Source organism: Podarcis bocagei (genome assembly GCF_964188305.1).
Source record: "Podarcis bocagei genome assembly, chromosome: 9".
Lineage (NCBI taxonomy): Eukaryota > Metazoa > Chordata > Lepidosauria > Squamata > Lacertidae > Podarcis > Podarcis bocagei.
In genome coordinates, this window is record NC_138134.1 from 8,047,805 (window position 1) to 8,065,709 (window position 17,905).

Sequence of the window (17,905 nt, forward strand, 5' to 3'; positions counted from 1 at the left end):
TGGAAGCTTTTCTGTATGAAAGAAACAAGCAGAAAGTTCATGATGTTTGGGATATTCCTTCAGAGAAGCTGAGTACAGCTGGATTAAACTGGTTCGCTTATCTCTTTTGCAAAGGTCTTGCTGACTATAAAAGTAAGGACAGAAGGAGCCTGAGTTTCACTTTCTCTTTCTATCTCTTTTCCTCTGGTGTGGTGTTCTGTACGTAGTACACTTAGTGTTAAGGTTTAGACTTACTATAAGTTATTATAACTTTAAGTTAAGTCTGCTGCAAATGGATTTCTTATGGACAGTGCCAATCCTGAACGTATTGGATTTGTGACCATTTAGTGCTCCTGAAGCACTAAAGCTCTGCTGGATTAAATACAATTGCCTCTGGTCTATTTTTTGGGAATAGTGGAACGTGTTTTAAGTTTTTACTCTGCTAACTATACATTGGAATCTGCTGTGAATCAATATTGAGTAGAATTCAAATGACAAATGCACGACGAGTTCTCATCCGAACTCTCCTCTGCAGCATCCAAGTTTTTGTAATACTGTTATAAATTCACATTTTAATGGTTGATTCTCTTCCGTAAGTTCATAAAAGTCATTAGAAGAAACATGTGCTATACAAAAACGAAAATGGGTGGCTGAAATGTTTCACCCTGGTAAAATAACGCGTGTGTATTCTGTTGATAAGGAAGCACACAAAGCCCTTCTGTTAACACAGTTTATTGGCACACATATTGGCAAAGCATACATAAAATACAGTTGTATCGTATAACACACTGACTCGCTGTATTTTTTTTTTTTTACATGATGAATTGAACATATTAATATGTAAATGAAAAAAATTAGTTTATTTTATAAAGTTTCACATAAATATACCGGAATCAAAAATTAGTTTGGAGGGCTTTACAAAAGTATTATACAAGAAATATCGCAGGAAAGAACAACAAAATAAACTTAAGATATAATAAAAACACAAAAAATAGTCTTTGTTTAAACTGCTCACAAAATTAATGGATTACATGGCTTTCAAAATTCAGTTCCACAGCAATTTTACAAAGCATAAACTCTCATATAGAATGGGTGTCTTTCTCCACACAATTCCCCACCCCCACCCCCGGTCTTTGATGAAACAAAACTACATTTTTAGCTGTCTTGGTGCTTTTGTAATTAGTTGCAAATGTAAAGCAGTGGGCTTTTAAAATTGCTAGAATAAAAAATGGAGGGCAGCACCAACGAGGGGAAGAAACAAGGGCAGAGAGAGCCTCAATTTGTGCCAGGAAACAATTAAGAAGTTAATTCTCCAGGGACCACTAAAGCAGCACAGGCCCCAATCTGGGTAAGAGCAATAACTCCATTATATCCCTAGCTGCCTCCTCTTTACCATCCAGCAGCCGGATTTTCATGCACGTAGCCCACAACAGAAATCTGAAATCTTACCCGTTATCTTTGTCTAAAGGATGCTGTTTGCCGAACAGCTCCTCCGTGGGATTTCAATTTTCTTTGGATCAGAACCAAGTCTGGATCAGATTTCAATTTCCTTCCGATCAGTCAACATTGATGGCCTTATAATTTTTAATTTCACAAATTGTACTTTGTAACAAGCAATGTGTGGGCGATTGGATTTGTAACACTGATACTTCAGGAAGCTCATATTTGTACATTTTATGGGACGTATTTTTAAGAGGCAGAATCACTGTTCTCACGGACATGGTCTCATGGACACTGTTCTCATGGTCTTAAACACAAAACCTATTAGGGCACAGCTTTTCTTCTTAACGAAATTCCATCCTATCTTGTTTCCTCCCTTTAAAATGGCTAACCTGGGAAGGAAACTGCATGTGTGTGTGTACACACACACACACACACAGTTGTACCTTGGTTCTCGAACAGAATGCGTTCCGGGAGGTACATTCGACTCCCGGAACCGTTCAATAACCAAGGCACAATTTCTGATTGGCTGCAGGAGCGTCCTGCAGCCAATCGGAAGCCGTGGGACCCTGCGCCGGACGTTTGGCTTCCAAAAATAGTTTGAAAACCGGAACACTCACTTCCGGGTTTCGATTGTTTGGGAGTTGATTTGTTCGAGAGCCAAGGCGTTTGAGATCCAAGGTATGACTGTGTGTACACACACACACACACTCCTCTTCAGGTGCAAGTTGGAAAAGAGGATGTATTTTGTTCACCATGTTTTTAAAACGGCCAATAGATCCTGATCACTAATGGTCTTCTGTTAGATATGGCCTTTAAAGGATAAAGTGGGGGGGGGGGTCGTGGTTGGGAAGAATCTTCCACTGAAATGTGAGTCTTAATCAATGTTCATGAGGTGCTACTTACATATTCAGTTCTTTTCACTGAGGTCAGTGTCAGTATCATGTCATGTGCAAGAGCTTCCAAGGTACCTATCTGGAAGCTTATAAATTATTTTCCTAACTTAAAAAAAGAGAGAGAGAGCTGTACACATTTAGAAATTGGTTCTATATCTGTTGAAAACTGGGAGTTATTGTCGTCATAAAGGATGCTGCGATATAGTAATGGTGACTTGCTTCAGGAAACTTATTGGGAAGCCTGAGGTGTTGGGTTGTCAGGCTTGGTTTCTTGATTTGCAGGAGGTTTACTGCTCCACGGGCTGTTGTTCCCCAACGCAGGTGAATTGTTGAAATCTTCGTCATCGTCCATGCCATTTGCTGCATCATACTGCGTGTTCTCTAGCCTTGTGATGAGTCGCTCGTCTTCGTCGCCAAATTCTCCCCCCATTAGCGTTGGCTCCCCGACTACCATCACATCCTGTGAAAAGCACCCAACACTTGTTATATAAAGATGTCTGAAAAAAAGCCCACGCCTAACATAGTCATTGGTCTATCAGTGACCCATTTCATAGAAGTATCCCTGAATGCAAGCCCCATTGATATAGTGCACTGATACAGTGCCCTTCATAATAGTAAGGCTCAAAAATGGAACAAAGTGAAATAAAGGATCAAGATCAGAACCATTGGAATTGGGTTAAGCAAGATTATGGAAGCACAAATAAATGAGAACTTTGTACCCTAAAACCCAGCACACGGGAAGTCACCCAAAATTATTTAATTTGGCTGGGATAATGGGCTCTTTCGATTGTATTTTGATTCGGTATTGTGTTAATGCGGCAACTGTTGGATTATTGTAATTAAAATGGACTAAAATTATTATACAAAAAAATTGGAATAAAGTGTTCTTCCTATGCATGTAGAAACTTGTGGTAGGATTCTACTCTGTTGTTAACGCTCAGATCTCTTGTCTGTTGTTAACTCTCAAGTTCAAAATACAGACAATAGCAGGTAACAGGTGGAAAAAATGTGCATTAGAAAAAAAATCTTTCACTGAAAGGATTTAAACAGTTGCTTAAAATGATTTCAGCGACCCTTTTCCAATTCAGTAAATTATTTCTATTTCAGGTTTTGTGGTTTTCAAGCAACAAAGGAGTGAAGTGTCAACACTTAGACGTTCAAATTAAAGGCACACTTTATCTGTAAGTTTCCCTCACACAAAATACCCTTGAAATGAAGAGGAGCCGCTGCTGTCCTCATGTATACTCCCATTCATTTCAAGGGGGCTTGTGGAGGAGAACTTCCAGATGGATTATGCTAGAGGTTCTCTGCTTTATTTCTCTAGCCATTGACTACGGCAGCTAAAATGAAGCTCACAAATGCTACTCTGAATGCACCAGCCATTGGAACACAGAACTCAGCACCTCTTATCCCTAAGCAACCCACTTGACATCTCACCACTTAATTATGGTAATTAATTTAGGTAGAGCTTTTTTTAAAAAACCCCCACAAAAACAATGTTCACACTGATTTGACAATTTGCATTACTAATTAAGTAATTAGCAAAAAGGAAAAAGAAACCCTGATTGCCAACAAGCCCTGGATCTGCCATCTGCTATTTTGTGGTGTGTTTGTCACCTCTCTGTGTGTAGGCAATGCTGCTGCCAATCTGTGCGATGAGAGGACCAATCTGTCCAGCTGGTACCATGAAAAGGGAGACAGGAACGCTAATTATAATTACACCGATGAAGCTACCAGTTGTCAAAAGCCGGAAGGGGCAAGAAGAAAGGATCTGTCCCATTGCTGCTGTGAGTGCAAACAGTCCTTTCACATAACCACAAGTACAACTGCACATCGATGGTTTTCCGCTGATCTTTAGCTAGCATGGAGTACTAAGACAGAGTGCCAGACAGGAACTAGAGGGATTTCTGGAGCTCACGGCTTAAAGGAGATTCTCTAACCACAGCATTCAGTGGAAAGAACCTATCTATGGGGCACATCTTTTGGCGCAGCGTCACTGGCAAGCCTCTTGTGATTCAGCCCTCACTGAAGTTCATATTTGTACGCAGACATTTTAACAAACCCTGCAAGGGACTGAATGGTGAAAATAATTCAGTTGTAAATGCTGTGTTAAAAGCAAGGGAAGGTGTAATAGTGTCTGGACCTCTCACCAATACTGTCAGCCCCAACTGCCTCAGAACATCTTAGTATTATCTATAACAACTCTACCTATTGTCCCCGCTTGCCCTTTTATGTCCTGAACTCCCTCTCAGTCAGTACATCTTTGAGGTGCCACCTCTAGGCTAAAACCCCACAGATATCTCAAACTACAGTGGTACCTCGCAAGACGAATGCCTCTCAAGACGAAAAACTCGCAAGACGAAAGAGTTTTTTGTTTTTTGAGTTGCTTCGTGAGATGAATTTCCCTATGGGCTTGCTTCGCAAGACGGAAACGTCTTGCAAGTTTGTTTCCTTTTTCTTAAAACCGTTAATACCCAGGGTGCATTGCTTGAAGAGGTGCAAGTTGCGACTTGACTTCGGGGAGCAACTCATAGCACGCGGCGTGGTAGCCTTTTTTGAGGTTTTTGAAGAATTTTTTGAAAAAATTGAAACCGTGCTTCGCAAGACGAAAAAACTCGCAAGACGAAAAAGCTCGCAGAACGAATTAATTTTGTCTTGCGAGGCACCACTGTAGTCTTAAGAGTTGTTGGACTCTAAAGTTAAAAACTTGTCTAAAATGTTTAATCTATTGTTGGAGTGGCATACAAAAGAGGAACAAGTTAAATCTGTAATGATAGATTGGGCAAGAGATGTGGGACATAACATAATGTTTGAAGATTGGGAAAGGTTGTGGAGGAAAGGGGTCAAGTTCACTGCATGTATGGTGTTAAAGGAAAACATTATGAAAATGATGTATAGATGGTACTTAACTCCTGTAAAATTAGCAAAGATATATCATAATAGTGATAATCTATGCTGGAAATGTAAAGAAAAAGAAGGTACCTTTTATCATATGTGGTGGACCTGCCCCAAGGTGAAAAACTTCTGGGAGAAGATTTATAATGAATTGGAAAAAATGTTGAAATATACATTTATTAAGAAACCAGAGGCCTTTCTTCTTGGAATAACAGGTTTGGAATTGCCCAAGAAAGACGTTAGATTGTTTTTCTATGCCACAACTGCAGCTAGAATTTTGTTAGCTAAGAATTGGAAAACACAAGAAGTCCCAACAGTGGAAGAATGGCAAATGAAGATGATGGACTTTTCGGAGCTAGCCTACCTGACTGGAAGAGTCCGCGACCAGAAGGAGGAGGAATACCAGGAGGAATGGATGAAATTCAAAGAGTATTTAGTCAAATATGTTAAGATAACTTAATTGGAAAATTAGCATATGTGATTTCAAGATTGAAGGTTTGTAAATAGTTTAAAAACAAAACAAAAACCCAGAGTGGAAACATTTTTTTGCGGCGTGAGGTAGGAAATCAGAGGGAGGCATGAAAATTAATTAACAAACCTAGAAGGACCAATAGATGGAGCAATATTTAAAAACACATGGTTTGTTGCATTAAAATGATAATGATGATTATTTTTTTGCTGGCCCTTCATCAGAACGACTGGGTGGGGGGGCGTTACCATATATAAAAAGACAGTGAAAAGGAATTGTGAGCCAAACAAAAGTGAGAGGTGCATGTGTTTAAAGGCAGATGACTCAGGTCTTCTACAATCCTTCCCTCTCAAAAAAGGAGAGAGGGTAGTACTGTGTGAATCAGGACTTCCTTGCACATAGGACTTTATAAGAAGAGCCTTGCTGGAGTCCAGTATCCTGTTTCAAACAGTAGCTGTCCTCTCAAACAAAGTTTGAAGGCAATTGCCTTCTCCTGCTAGTGCCCTGGAAACTGGTATTCGATGGCGCCCTGCCTGTGAGCAGAAGAGAGGCTTCATTTTGATTTTGTGGTTCCTAGCTCTGTGGCTCCATCAATTTGCCTAATCCCCACAGTGCCATTCTAAGGCTGGAGCTGAATTATTTAGTGGAGCGCTGAATTGCCCTTGTATGCAAGTGTAATAATGCACTGAGTTTTCCTTATGCTGAGAATTTTTGTCATTGTCTGAAGTTTGCATTGAATGAGGTTCTTATACACATGCTATATATACTGTAATCTAGAGTTCCTTTTTGGGCCAACCAGAAGATTCACAAAACAGAGATCGAAATCTGAGTATCTTGTTCTCAGAGTTCCATTGGGATCAGGCCAGCACAAGTATCCATATACAGTGGTGCGTCGCAAGACAAAATTAATTCGTTCCGCAAGTTTTTTCGTCTTGCGGTTTTTTTCGTCTTGCGAAGCACGGTGTCGGAAAAGTTTTGGAAAAGCTTCAAAAATCACCAAAGTCTTCAAAAAGCTCAAAAAAGGCTACCACACCACGTGCTATGAGTTGCTCCTCGAAGTCAAGTCGCAACTGTATTAACGGTGTTAAGAAAAAGGAAACAAACTTGCAAGACGTTTCCGTCTTGCGAAGCAAGCCCATAGGGAAAATCGTCTTGCGAAGCAACTAAAAAAACCAAAAACCCTTTCATTTTGCGAGTTTCCCGTCTTGCGAGGCATTCGTCTTGCAAGGTACCACTGTAGAGAGTTGTTCTCATGGACTTATTTCAAGAATATTTTGACTGTTTGTCTTTAAGATACTGAGTTGCGCATGTCATTATTATTTGGGCATTGTACATATTATTAAGATTTCATGTATCAGAAGGTGTCAAAATGTCGTAATTTGTTAATTAATTTTTGTAAACCACATACAGAGTCGTTCAGTCTGTGATTTATCTCTCTGTATTCCTTGGGCATGGTATTAATCCCCATTAATTAATTAATTAATTAATTAATTAATTAATTAATTTCTTGTTTTACAGAAGTATGTGTAATGTCTCTTGTATTTTTTCCATGTAACATTTTTACAAATCAGTTTCATTTGTTGAGACATTGGGGGGGAGGGGGGGGGAGATGGGGTGGGGTGGGGTTGGGTTGGGTGACGATATTTCTATTTTGCTTAATCTATGTAGGGTTTGGTGTCAGCGTTGCTCGTGCTGTTCATTTGTGTTTCTTTGGTGGTGAGAGAGGTTGGGGTTGGCCTAGGGTGTGGCTGTTCATTTGTGGTTGGCTGTGGTGGTCTTTGTTTTCGTGTGTGAGTGGGGTGGGTGGGTGTTTTGGATCAGGTTAGCCATATTGATTTGTATGCTGTTGGTGGGTTATTGCCATTGTCTTGTTGGGCTGTGTATGTGATAAAGGGGAGCCACAAAAGGCGTCTTCTTCTGTTTGTCAGTTTCAGTTTATTGGTTAATTTTTCTAGTAGGGCTGTTTCTCATACTATTTGGTACCATTGGTCCATACTTACTCCTGACAGGTCTCTCCAGTGTCTGGTTATGGTGTTTCTGGTATTAATCCCCATTTGAAGGCACCTAGGCCCATGAGCATCACCACCAGTTTAGTCCATACAGAATACCCGGTGGAGGGAAGGGCACACAACTGCTCACTTATCTAGCAGAAATTGTTGCCACTGCTGTCTCATTTTGTGGGTTCTGGAGTGGGGCAGGTTGTGGGTACTGAGGCTGGAGAGCAGCTGGAGCTATGTCCACTAAGGCAGACCCTTTCAAGAACTTATGAGGGAAAACATGGAATTATTCATCCACAGTGATACATGAATGCAGTGGTTTTCAAACTTCCGAACTTCCGGGAATCCTTTCTGCCTTGACTAGACCGCCCAGGAAGTTCTGAAGCACACAAAGTTCATGTGCAGCCCTGGAGGTCTAACTAGGCCCCTTGCAAGCAACTGTGAGTGTGTCAGAGAGGTCACACCAACTCTCTCCTGTGGTTACACATTGCAGGGGCGGATGGATGGATGGGCAAGTTCCTTCAGAGACACACGTCTGTCATTTCTGCTCTTCTGGAGAACACAGCTCAAAAACCACAGCATTTATGCACCGCCAAGGTCCATAATCAAAACCAAGGGAGCGGGTGGCACTGTGGTCTAAACCACGGAGCCTCATGGGCTTGCTGATCAGAAGGTCAGCAGTTCGAGTCCACGTGATGGGATGAGCTCCTGTTGCTCTGTCCCAGCTTCTGCCAACCTAGCAGTCCGAAAGCATGCCAGTGAAAGTAGATAAATAGGTACCGCTCTGGCGGGAAGGTAAACAGTGTTTCTGTGCGCTCTGGAACTCATCACGGTCCTCTGTGCACCAGCAGCGGTTTAGTCATGCTGGCCCCATGACCCGGAAAAGTTGTCTGTGGTCAAACGCCAACTCCCTTGGCTTGAAAGCAGATATGAGAGCCACACTCCATAGTCAAATTCGACTGGACTTAACCACCCAGGGGCCCTTTACCTTTTTACCTTACAATCAAAAGTTTTGAGGGATGCTTGAATGGTAACGTACCACTAAATGAATAGATCATTTCATAACATGTCAACTGCCAGTGGTTATCAGAAGGATTTCTTTTAATCACTTGTATTATTAACTTCCACAATCAATGGCAGCAGGTTACTTGCATTAGCTAGAATATATTGTCTACCTTGGAGCTATGCCACAGCTTTATTTTGCATCTTGGCATCTGATCTTATAAAGATAGCAAAGCTTTCGCTACAAGATGCAAATGCCCTGTGTTCATTCCATGTACCAATCAAGAGAGAGAAAGAGAAAAAAACACATTGTGGTCTTGATCCAGAGAAACCAGTTGTGTCAAGTCCTCCTGAAATCAACTGGATTTCAATGTTCCAGTTGATTTCAGTGAAGTTTCGTCCACTTCTTTGGCTTAGCTGCATTGTTTCTGCCCCACAGTGGGACCCTCTGCTCCTTGGAAAGCAACGCCAAAGACACCCGCCAATTAATTCCACACCAAGTCATCTCAACTCCCTAGTGCAATAGCCACCAACCTCTGAAGAGGACTGGAAGTGACTCCTTTTACAGCCCCTCAATGCTTCTCCTTAAATTGGCCAGTAGGGTTTACTGTTGTCGAATGACACAAGGCTCCATCCCTCCCAGGGTTGAGGCTGCAGCGTTGGAGTGCTCCTAGCTCCTGCTCATGGGTTGAGAAGCAGAATCCAAGAATTAAATCCTAGGGCTTTCTTTTGCAGGGGACACACACAGCTAAGGGCTAGTCACAGCAGCTTGCAAGATTCAGCTACATCTGCTCATTTCATGGTTACAAATAGCAATAGTCAGTGTACGAACAGGTGGCTCTATGCTTGCAAAATTTGGATCACAGCAAGACCATAGCTGTCAACTTTTCCCTTTTCATGCAAGGAATCCTATTCAGAATAAGGGAATTTCCCTTAAAAAATGGGAAAAGTTGACAGCTATGAGCAAGACCCCACTTGAAGGCTGTGCTTGGTTTAGTGTGGTCAAAGGCAGCTGTACTGCTGGAACTCTCTACGTTACCACACCTGTGAATAAAATTCTTTGTTTTTACCCTTAAACAACCCCATGGCAGCTTGTTGAGTTATAAAAAACAGAATGTGCAGGTCCCATCGTAAATATGGCACACAACCACCTTGTAAGGTGAATGGATTCTTTATGAATATAATCAATATTATTATATTTCCTTATGGAAAATATACATATGGGAAAAATAGTTGCCAGCTTTTGATTACAAAACAGCTGAGTATGTGGAGTTGATTGAGACTGGGGCACCTGCTCAGACCAGTAATGGGGAATATCAAAGGGCTTACGCCAGGGCATCAAGGAACAAACGAAGGACAAACCAACTAAATGGGACAACAGGCAACAGTTCAAAATACCATCAGTTTCTAAACGCACTATAATTTTAAAAAAGCTTTTTCATAAACAGAAACACATTTCATGGAGTTGGCCAACCACTGTGTGATGCAAAACTGACTTAAGAGTTTCCACAATATATTCATTATAGAAGGTAAAACAAACAAAATCTTGGGAGAGGCTTAGATTGTTTAAAAAGGGCTAAAGCTTCATTTCCTGAAGCTCCTAGATGGGGGTTGGGAAGTCATTTTCTTCCATGATCAGATTATTTCCTAGATGTCTGAAATGTCATCTTTGTCCAACAGGCTCCTCATGGGGATACCTGAAGGAGCGTCTCCACCCCCATTGTTCAGCCCTGACACTGGGAAATAGCTCCAAGGGGCTTCTGGCGGATCCCACACTACGAGAAGAGAAGTTACAGGGAACCAGGCAGAGGGCCTTCTCGGTAGTGGCGCCCGCCCTGTGGAACGCCCTCCCATCAGATGTCAAGGCAATAAACAACTATCTGACTTTTAGAAGACACCTGAAGGAAGCCCTGTTTAGGGAAGTTTTTAATGTTTGATGTTTTATTGCTTTATTATTTTTATTATTAATAATAATAATATTCTGCTGGGAGCCACCAAGAGTGACTGGGGAAACCTAGCCAGATGGGCAGGGTATAAATAATATGTTGTTGTTGTTGTGGCGTACCTTTGCAGCTATCACTGGCAAGAAGGAGACTCTCTTCTCATAATTTGTCATGGGGGGGGGGGTTAAAGGTAAAGGTAAAGGAACCCCTGACCATTAGGTCCAGTCGTGGATGACTCTGGGGTTGCGGTACTCATCTCGCTTTGCTGGCCGAGGGAGCCGATGTACAGCTTCCGGGTCATGTGGCCAGCATGACTAAGCCACTTCTGGCGAACCAGAGCAGAGCACGGAAATGCCATTTACCTTCCTGCCAGAGTGGTACCTATTTATCTACTTTGACATGCTTTCAAACTGCTAGGTGAGCAGGAGCAGGGACCGAGCAACGAGCTCACCCTGTTGCGGGGATTCGAACCACCGACCTTCTGATTGGCAAGCCCTAGGCTCAGTGGTTTAGACCACAGCGCCACCCGTGTCTCTTGGGGGGGGGTAATCATTGACTAACTGGAAGGAGAAGGAGGGCTGACCAGTAATGCCAGGAGTGCGGATGTGTCTCAGTTCCAGGCAAGAAAAACATGGCTCTAGGTGCAGAAAACACTCCCTTGATAATTTCAACTTTCTTGTTTTTAAGTGAATTTTTAGTGATTATGCTTCCAAAGCTATGCTTAAAAGTACTTTTGGGTAACGCCTGGGGAAATTTCAGACACCAGAGCCTGTTGCTGAATGTTCACAGGAACGCCTGTATATGGCACATGCAAAGAACAGAATTCTCACAATACTCAGCACTGTCTAGGATCAGGAGCTGACTTAGCCACTTTTCTAGCGCAAAGTGGTCATCTGCAGCGTACGGATTGCCTTTTCATTTATCAGCTTTACTTTCTTCATCTACAGAGAAGTGAATGGAAGCATTTCTGGGCTGAATACAGAAATGCCGTTTGGTGAGGGGGGACTAAAAAGTACAGTACACATGCAGAAACCATTTTATGGTTGCTTGGCTCTTGGCCTATGTGAATTGTGTGTGTGTGTGTGTGTGTGTGTGTGTGTGTGTGTGTGTGTGGTTGTCATCTTATATGGAGGCCTAACAGGAAGGTGAGACTTACAGGTACCTGACTTGAAAGACTCAGGTTTGCAGCTGCCGCCGCCTTTTTCTTGCTGTTGGTGCTGTTGGCGTTGTTCCCGGCGCTGCTGTTGGAAGTGCTGCTGGTGGAGTTTTTCCTTTTCCTCCGTTTGGTTGCTGGCTGCCTTGTAGGCTCTGCTACAGTAGACACACGGGAGAGAAAATGAGTGACAGCTCTCAGTGCGTGCAGGAAAATGAGAGTGACAAGCAACGGCATTCTCCTCCCCTGGTTTAAAATTCCCACGTGCTGAACGAATCCGCTAAACACTGGACACGTTAGCCTAGAACTCAAAGCAAATTTAAATTACGGGGTATGATTCCGATATAGCAATTCTAACCATTCATAGATCTCAAACCCAAATAGCTCCCTGAGGTGGTGTGAAGTGGAGTCGTTCACCTCATAGCTCCTCTTCAGAGCAGATTCTCCTCACAGACACCCAGTCATCCTCCATCTTCCACTGGGACAATACTGCTGATTCTGCTGCCAAGGGGACCTGATCCTGACACCTTAAGCCAATTAATTACTACATCTGGCAATGCATAGTGCTAGCTGACCAAGTGATGGGTCGACACGGATCTGGCCAGAGCTAACATTTCTGTGGCGAGAACTCTCTCAAAGGTCAACGGGAAATGTACAGTTCATACCTGGAGGTGCCACCATCCTCTGCCATTTCTGAAACAAGCATGTTTTCAGGCAATCTCGAGGACTTAAATTATAGGTTTTATGCCTTGACATCAATTCTTGCATTGGCTCCAATATTACACACAACTGCAAAAAGAAAGGAGGCAGGGAAGCAAATTTAAAAGGAATTGCATTTGCTGAAAAACATACTTCTAGTCTGAATTGAAACTCAGCTTATTGCCCTAGTCTCTGGTTCCTATGCTTTCTGCTAAACAGAGAGTTATGTGATATGCATTTCAAGCAGTGACGCTGTTGAAGCTCACATTTCTGGGCTCGGGAATCTAGAATGCAGCTTTGCCGCAAATATGAGGTGAGCAGGACAACTCAATTTCTTCTCTGGCTTGAGTTGTATTCTGAGCAGATGAGTTTGGGGTGATAGCCAGCGCTTGTGCTTTCAAAAACAGGCAGTAGCCATTGCTTCTTTGTCCCAGAATTCTAGCTGTGCAAGCTGACACATGGAGACTTCTATAGTCTGCAGTTTTCATATTGGAACCGAGTCTAAAAACTGACACTATGGCCCTAACTTTTTTGCTTTTTATCCCCCCCCCCCTTAACGTCTTAACAGATTAAGAGTTGTTGGAAACTCAAATGTTCGCTCCCTATTTTGTGACATTTTGATTGGTTCTAATAAATTTATTGCCCAACTGTGGATTTGGGAGGTGTTTTTCCCCCCTTATGGAATGCATCCTTTTTGTATCTCCTGGAGAATACTGTAACCTGTGTTAAACTGTTGTACAGGTGTATAAAGAATGGAAGGAAACATACAGAATATAACATTTTCATATCTCAAGACTAACTCTTTGCCTACAACTTTCATTTTACTTTTTGTTATACACAGGTTTATGCATCTCTTTCTGATTGCAATCTGTGCTTTCAGAAACCCTGCATTCCTCAGTCTGTCCTCTTAGTCTTAGTCCTCTGTAATCTGCCCATTCATTCTGCTATGCGACTCCCTTCTCTGACCCTGAAGGACTCTTCCTTTTCCCATTCCTATCCATCCCTATTTCTATAACTAGCTTCCAGCATCTTTTTACTCCTTGCCTCCGTCTTCCAGTTCTCTTTCATTCCATTTCTCTGATTGTCCCCTTTTTACTATCCTTCCCACTCTGACTTCACGGATGTCAGAAGGGTGAGCACACCAGAAGTGGGGTGAAGCGAGGAGGTGCTGGTCTGCTCAGGGCTCACACATACAAAGAGCATGGGGGTTCTAGGGAGTGAAGAGGGCTTTGTTTTCATTTTCCTTTCATTTTTAAAGCCCTATGCGGCCTAGGACCCTCTTACCTATGGGACCGCCTCTCCTGCCCCGCGGAGGACCTTAAGGTCCACAAATAACAACACTTTGGAAGTCCTGAGCCCCAAGGAGGTTAGATTGGCCTCAACCAGGGCCAGGGCCTTTTCAGTTCTGGCCCCAATCCGGTGGAACGCTCTGTCACAAGAGACTAGGGCCCTGCGGGATTTGACATCTTTCCGCAGGGCTTTAGGGCTGGACTCAGTCTAACCCCCCCCCCATTTATTTATTTATGGAACCCCTTATATGGGATTTGTATATAAATTTCCCCTCGGCTCTTTTTGCTGGCTCATGTAGGAACAGCATGGATAGTTGGCCCCGGTGAATATTTGACATTTTCTCCCCTTATGGCTTTGATCTATAGGCTACCACTAAAACGAGGCTGCATTTTAAACTGTATTCTAACTTATATTTTAATCATTTGGTGTTTTTTGTTTTGAACGTTTTTACTGTATTTATATTCGGTGTTAGCCGCCCTGAGCCCGGTCTTTGCCGGGAAGGGCGGGGTATAAATAAAAAAATTATTATTATTATCTAGCCATTCCAGCTATTCCTCATCAGCCTCAGATTTTAACTCACCCATTATGAGGAGGATTTCAGCCTAATAGAGCATCCTTGGATGTTCATGGGGGGGGGGATGTTCTGCTTTGAACCTTTCTGAACCATCTAGAAATCTACTTTTCTTTTCCTAATAACTAAAGGTGGTTTCCCACCTGCAACCTGAAGTGATGGTGCAATCTATGCTACCACCTCAGGTTTTGACCCTCGTTCTGCAGCATTTGTTTGCCCTTAAGTCCTAATTTCTCGGGATTTGAAAGATGGTCTTCTCTGGCAGAAAGCTGCCCATTCAACAGGTGTGAGTGTCTCCATATTCTGAGGTGAGGTAGGTGGTGACTACCTATGCCCTCTGAGCTGAGGGAGCCTATTTCTGGAATGGGCTGCCCAGAAATATTAATTTGGTACCTCACAGCAATCCTTCTTTGGAGAAATGTTGAGAAATGTTGCCTAGTATTTGCTGCAGACTTTTCTCTTTAAATTTAGATTGTATGGTTGTAGTGTTGGATCGGCAGTTTTGCATTTTTATAGCAGTTTTGTTTTTTTGCCCTGCCTGTTGCCAAACATATTTTTTTTTAATGCTACATTTATGATTAGCAAACATATCACATGGGTGAAACTCAGATAATAAGATTGTCCTAAAATAACCCAGATCTCCAAGTTTATGTACTAACTTTTATTTACAGATATATAGAGAGAAACATTTTTCTGCCATAATAAAAATGTCCAGCTCTAGCGTTATAATTAATAAACAGATCCATCTTGCAATGTATTATGTCTGCAGTTGGGATTTCATATAAGAATAGATCAGTTTTTGGAGTACACAACTAATATTTACATTCTCGGTTGGTTATATTCATTCATATTTTGGTTGCCTTCAATCATTCCTATATTTCCATCAGACACATTCTTTAAAAGCAAGATTGCCAAAAAGAGATCTACTGTAATTCTACCAGTTCTGGGCACCAGGTGGCAGAACTAACTCAGCTAAGGAACCTAAACCCTCACTTGGCTTGTTATGGTGGAAGGGAAATGCAAATTACTTTCAAGTGAGCTAATTCATTTTGGTTGGCCTTTGCATTTTAAGCAAGGAATACAGTGGTTTTTTAAAAAAGTAATATGCATGCCATATGTCAAGTATATTCAGCGTATTTCTTGAAAGTATATTTTCCCCTTAAAATCCTGTAAGTTGTTAAATTGAAAACCTAGAATGGAAACAGCCCTTAAATCCTAAAAAAGCAACAAAAACAGAAAGACATAATACAGTCTACTGCCAGTCATGAGCAGGATCATATAAACAACAGTGTATGGATTGTGTATCTATGAAGTTTTTCATAAGGGATGCAAACTACATTACACCAAAATTGCCCTAAGAAGGACTATTTTCCAGGCAGAAATCTTCTTTAATGTCTTTGCAGAATCTGGAATAAAGATGGAGATCTTAATTCCAGTTGGTAATTGGGTTGGACTTGAGTTGGTTCTGTGTGCGTGCGGTTTTTAATCGTTTATATAAATAAATAAAAATAAATAAATATAGTTGTTAAATTGTTTTCATATGTCAACTGTTTTAACTGTTTTTACTGTATATATGTAACTGTTTTATAAATTTATATATTGCAAATCACTCTGGGGTGTCTCATGGGAAACAATTCATAAATAAAATAAATACATGTGACATCAGATGGTTGAAGCCTCTAAACCAGAGTTTAGAGAAATATGTAAGATTACCTTCTCAGACTAAACCACTGATTATCTATTCTGTATATCACATACAGAATGTGGAAACAGACAGATATTTAACAAGCCATCTAGGCTCTAAATTTTAGCATAGGTGTTACAGACCGAAGTGCCCCTATTTTCCAGGGACAGTCCCCAATTTACAGAAACCATTCCAGTTTCTGATTTGATCCTGGAATGTCCTTTTCCCCCTTAAAGGTAAAGGGACCCCTGACCGTTAGGTCCAGTCACGGACGACTCTGGGGTTGCGCGCTCATCTCGCTTTATTGGCTGAGGGAGCCGGCGTTTGTCCGCAGACAGTTTTTCCAGGTCATGTGGTCAGTGTGACTAAGCCACTTCTGGCGAACCAGAGCAGCGCACGGAAACGCCGTTTACCTTCCCACCGGAGCGGTACCTATTTATCTACTTGCACGGCGTGCTTTCGGACTGCTAGGTTGGAAGGAGCAGGGACTGAACAATGGGAACTCACCCTATTGTGGGGATTCGAACCACCAACCTTCTGATTGGGAAGCCCTAGGTTCTGTGGCTTAATCCACAGCGCCACCCGCGTCCCGCTTTTCCTTAGGCTGCCTCTATTTTCATCAGAGAAATGTTGGAGAGTATGGAATTATGTGACCACCGAGCCAAGGAGATAAGTAATGAAATTACCATTAGAAGACGTCTGGAGGCAGGTCTGTATAGGGAAGTTTTTTAATGTTCAGTGTTTTACTATGTTTTTATATCTGTTGGAAGCTGCCCAGAGTGGCTGGGTCAACCCAATCAGATGGGCGGAGTATTATTATTATTATTATTAGTAGTAGTAGTATTATTATTTTTATTAGAACAGGTCGTCCCTATTTCATTGGAGAAATGTTGGAGGGTATGGAGTTAATACGCATCTATCCTCAAACTGCACTTTAAGCATTTTGAAAGCTAAAATTTAAACTTTAAAATAGCTTGTATATTGTAGCTGGTAAGATACTACAGTAGTTTAAAATCTTACCTCTGTCATAATATTTGCTATGAATCTCACTAGTTCTCCAATACCCCATGTTAGATCAACATGCTCAAGTATGTGGTAGCTACTCCAACTCGAGATGGTTCTGACAGAATTTAGATCAACTTCTCCAGTTTCAAGTGCAGTTTTCTGACTGAAATGGCATCTTTGCCAGAAAGTAGGTAGAGGGACTTTGATTTGCTGAACCTCTCAGATTATATTATCCTACTGTAAATTGGCTGCAAAGGGACTTGGTTCCAGTCTTTCCTACAGGCTAGATTCCAAAACTGGTGCTGGTGAATTTCCAGACACTTTGGCCATGCTTGCCTTGCAGAATTCTGTCCTGGCCTCCATGCTCTTTAATATTTGCATGAAACCACTGTGGGAGGCTATCTGGAAATTTGGAGTACAGTGCCATCATACCCTCCAACATTTCTCCAATGAAAACAGAGACGTCAATAATAATAATAATTTTATTATTTATACCCCACCCATCTGACAGGATTGCCTCAGCCATTCTGGGAAAAACATAATAAAACATTTAAAAACTTCCCTATACAGGGCTGCCTTCAGTTGTCTTCTAAAGGTTGTATAGTTACTTGTCTCCTTGGTTCAGGGGTCATATAACACCATACCCTCCAACACTTCTCTGATGAAAATAGGGATGTCCTAAGGAAAAGTGGGACATTACAGGATCAAATCAGAAACTGGGACGGCTTCTGTAAAATTGGGACTGTCCCTGGCAAATAGGGACACTTGGAGGGTCTGTGCCATCTGTATTATGATGATACCCCCTCCCAATCACTCTTTTTCATCATATGACTGGGAGACAGCCGCTGCCATGAATCATTTGCTCCAGCCAGGTTCAACAAA

At 41.9% G+C, this 17,905-nt stretch overlaps 1 protein-coding gene across 5 annotated transcripts in view; it reads right to left on the minus strand.

The window, feature by feature from the left end:
- Positions 1-695: 695 nt before the first annotated feature.
- The window catches only part of LDB2 (LIM domain binding 2), a 246,301-nt gene continuing 229,091 nt past the window's right edge, over positions 696-17,905 (minus strand). For 2 of the 5 annotated variants that reach the window (XM_081207875.1, XM_081207873.1), the window contains 4 exons: positions 12,440-12,563; positions 11,784-11,932; positions 9,213-9,355; positions 2,646-2,775 (listed from right to left, as the gene is read on the minus strand). In XM_081207875.1, the coding sequence (XP_081064001.1) occupies positions 9,251-9,355; positions 11,784-11,932; positions 12,440-12,563 (378 nt within the window). In that variant the 3' untranslated portion in view covers positions 2,646-2,775; positions 9,213-9,250. Of the gene's footprint in view, positions 2,776-9,212; positions 9,356-11,777; positions 11,933-12,439; positions 12,564-17,905 lie in introns of all 5 variants that reach the window. The other 3 variants (XM_081207871.1, XM_081207874.1, XM_081207872.1) reach the window with 2 other exon arrangements.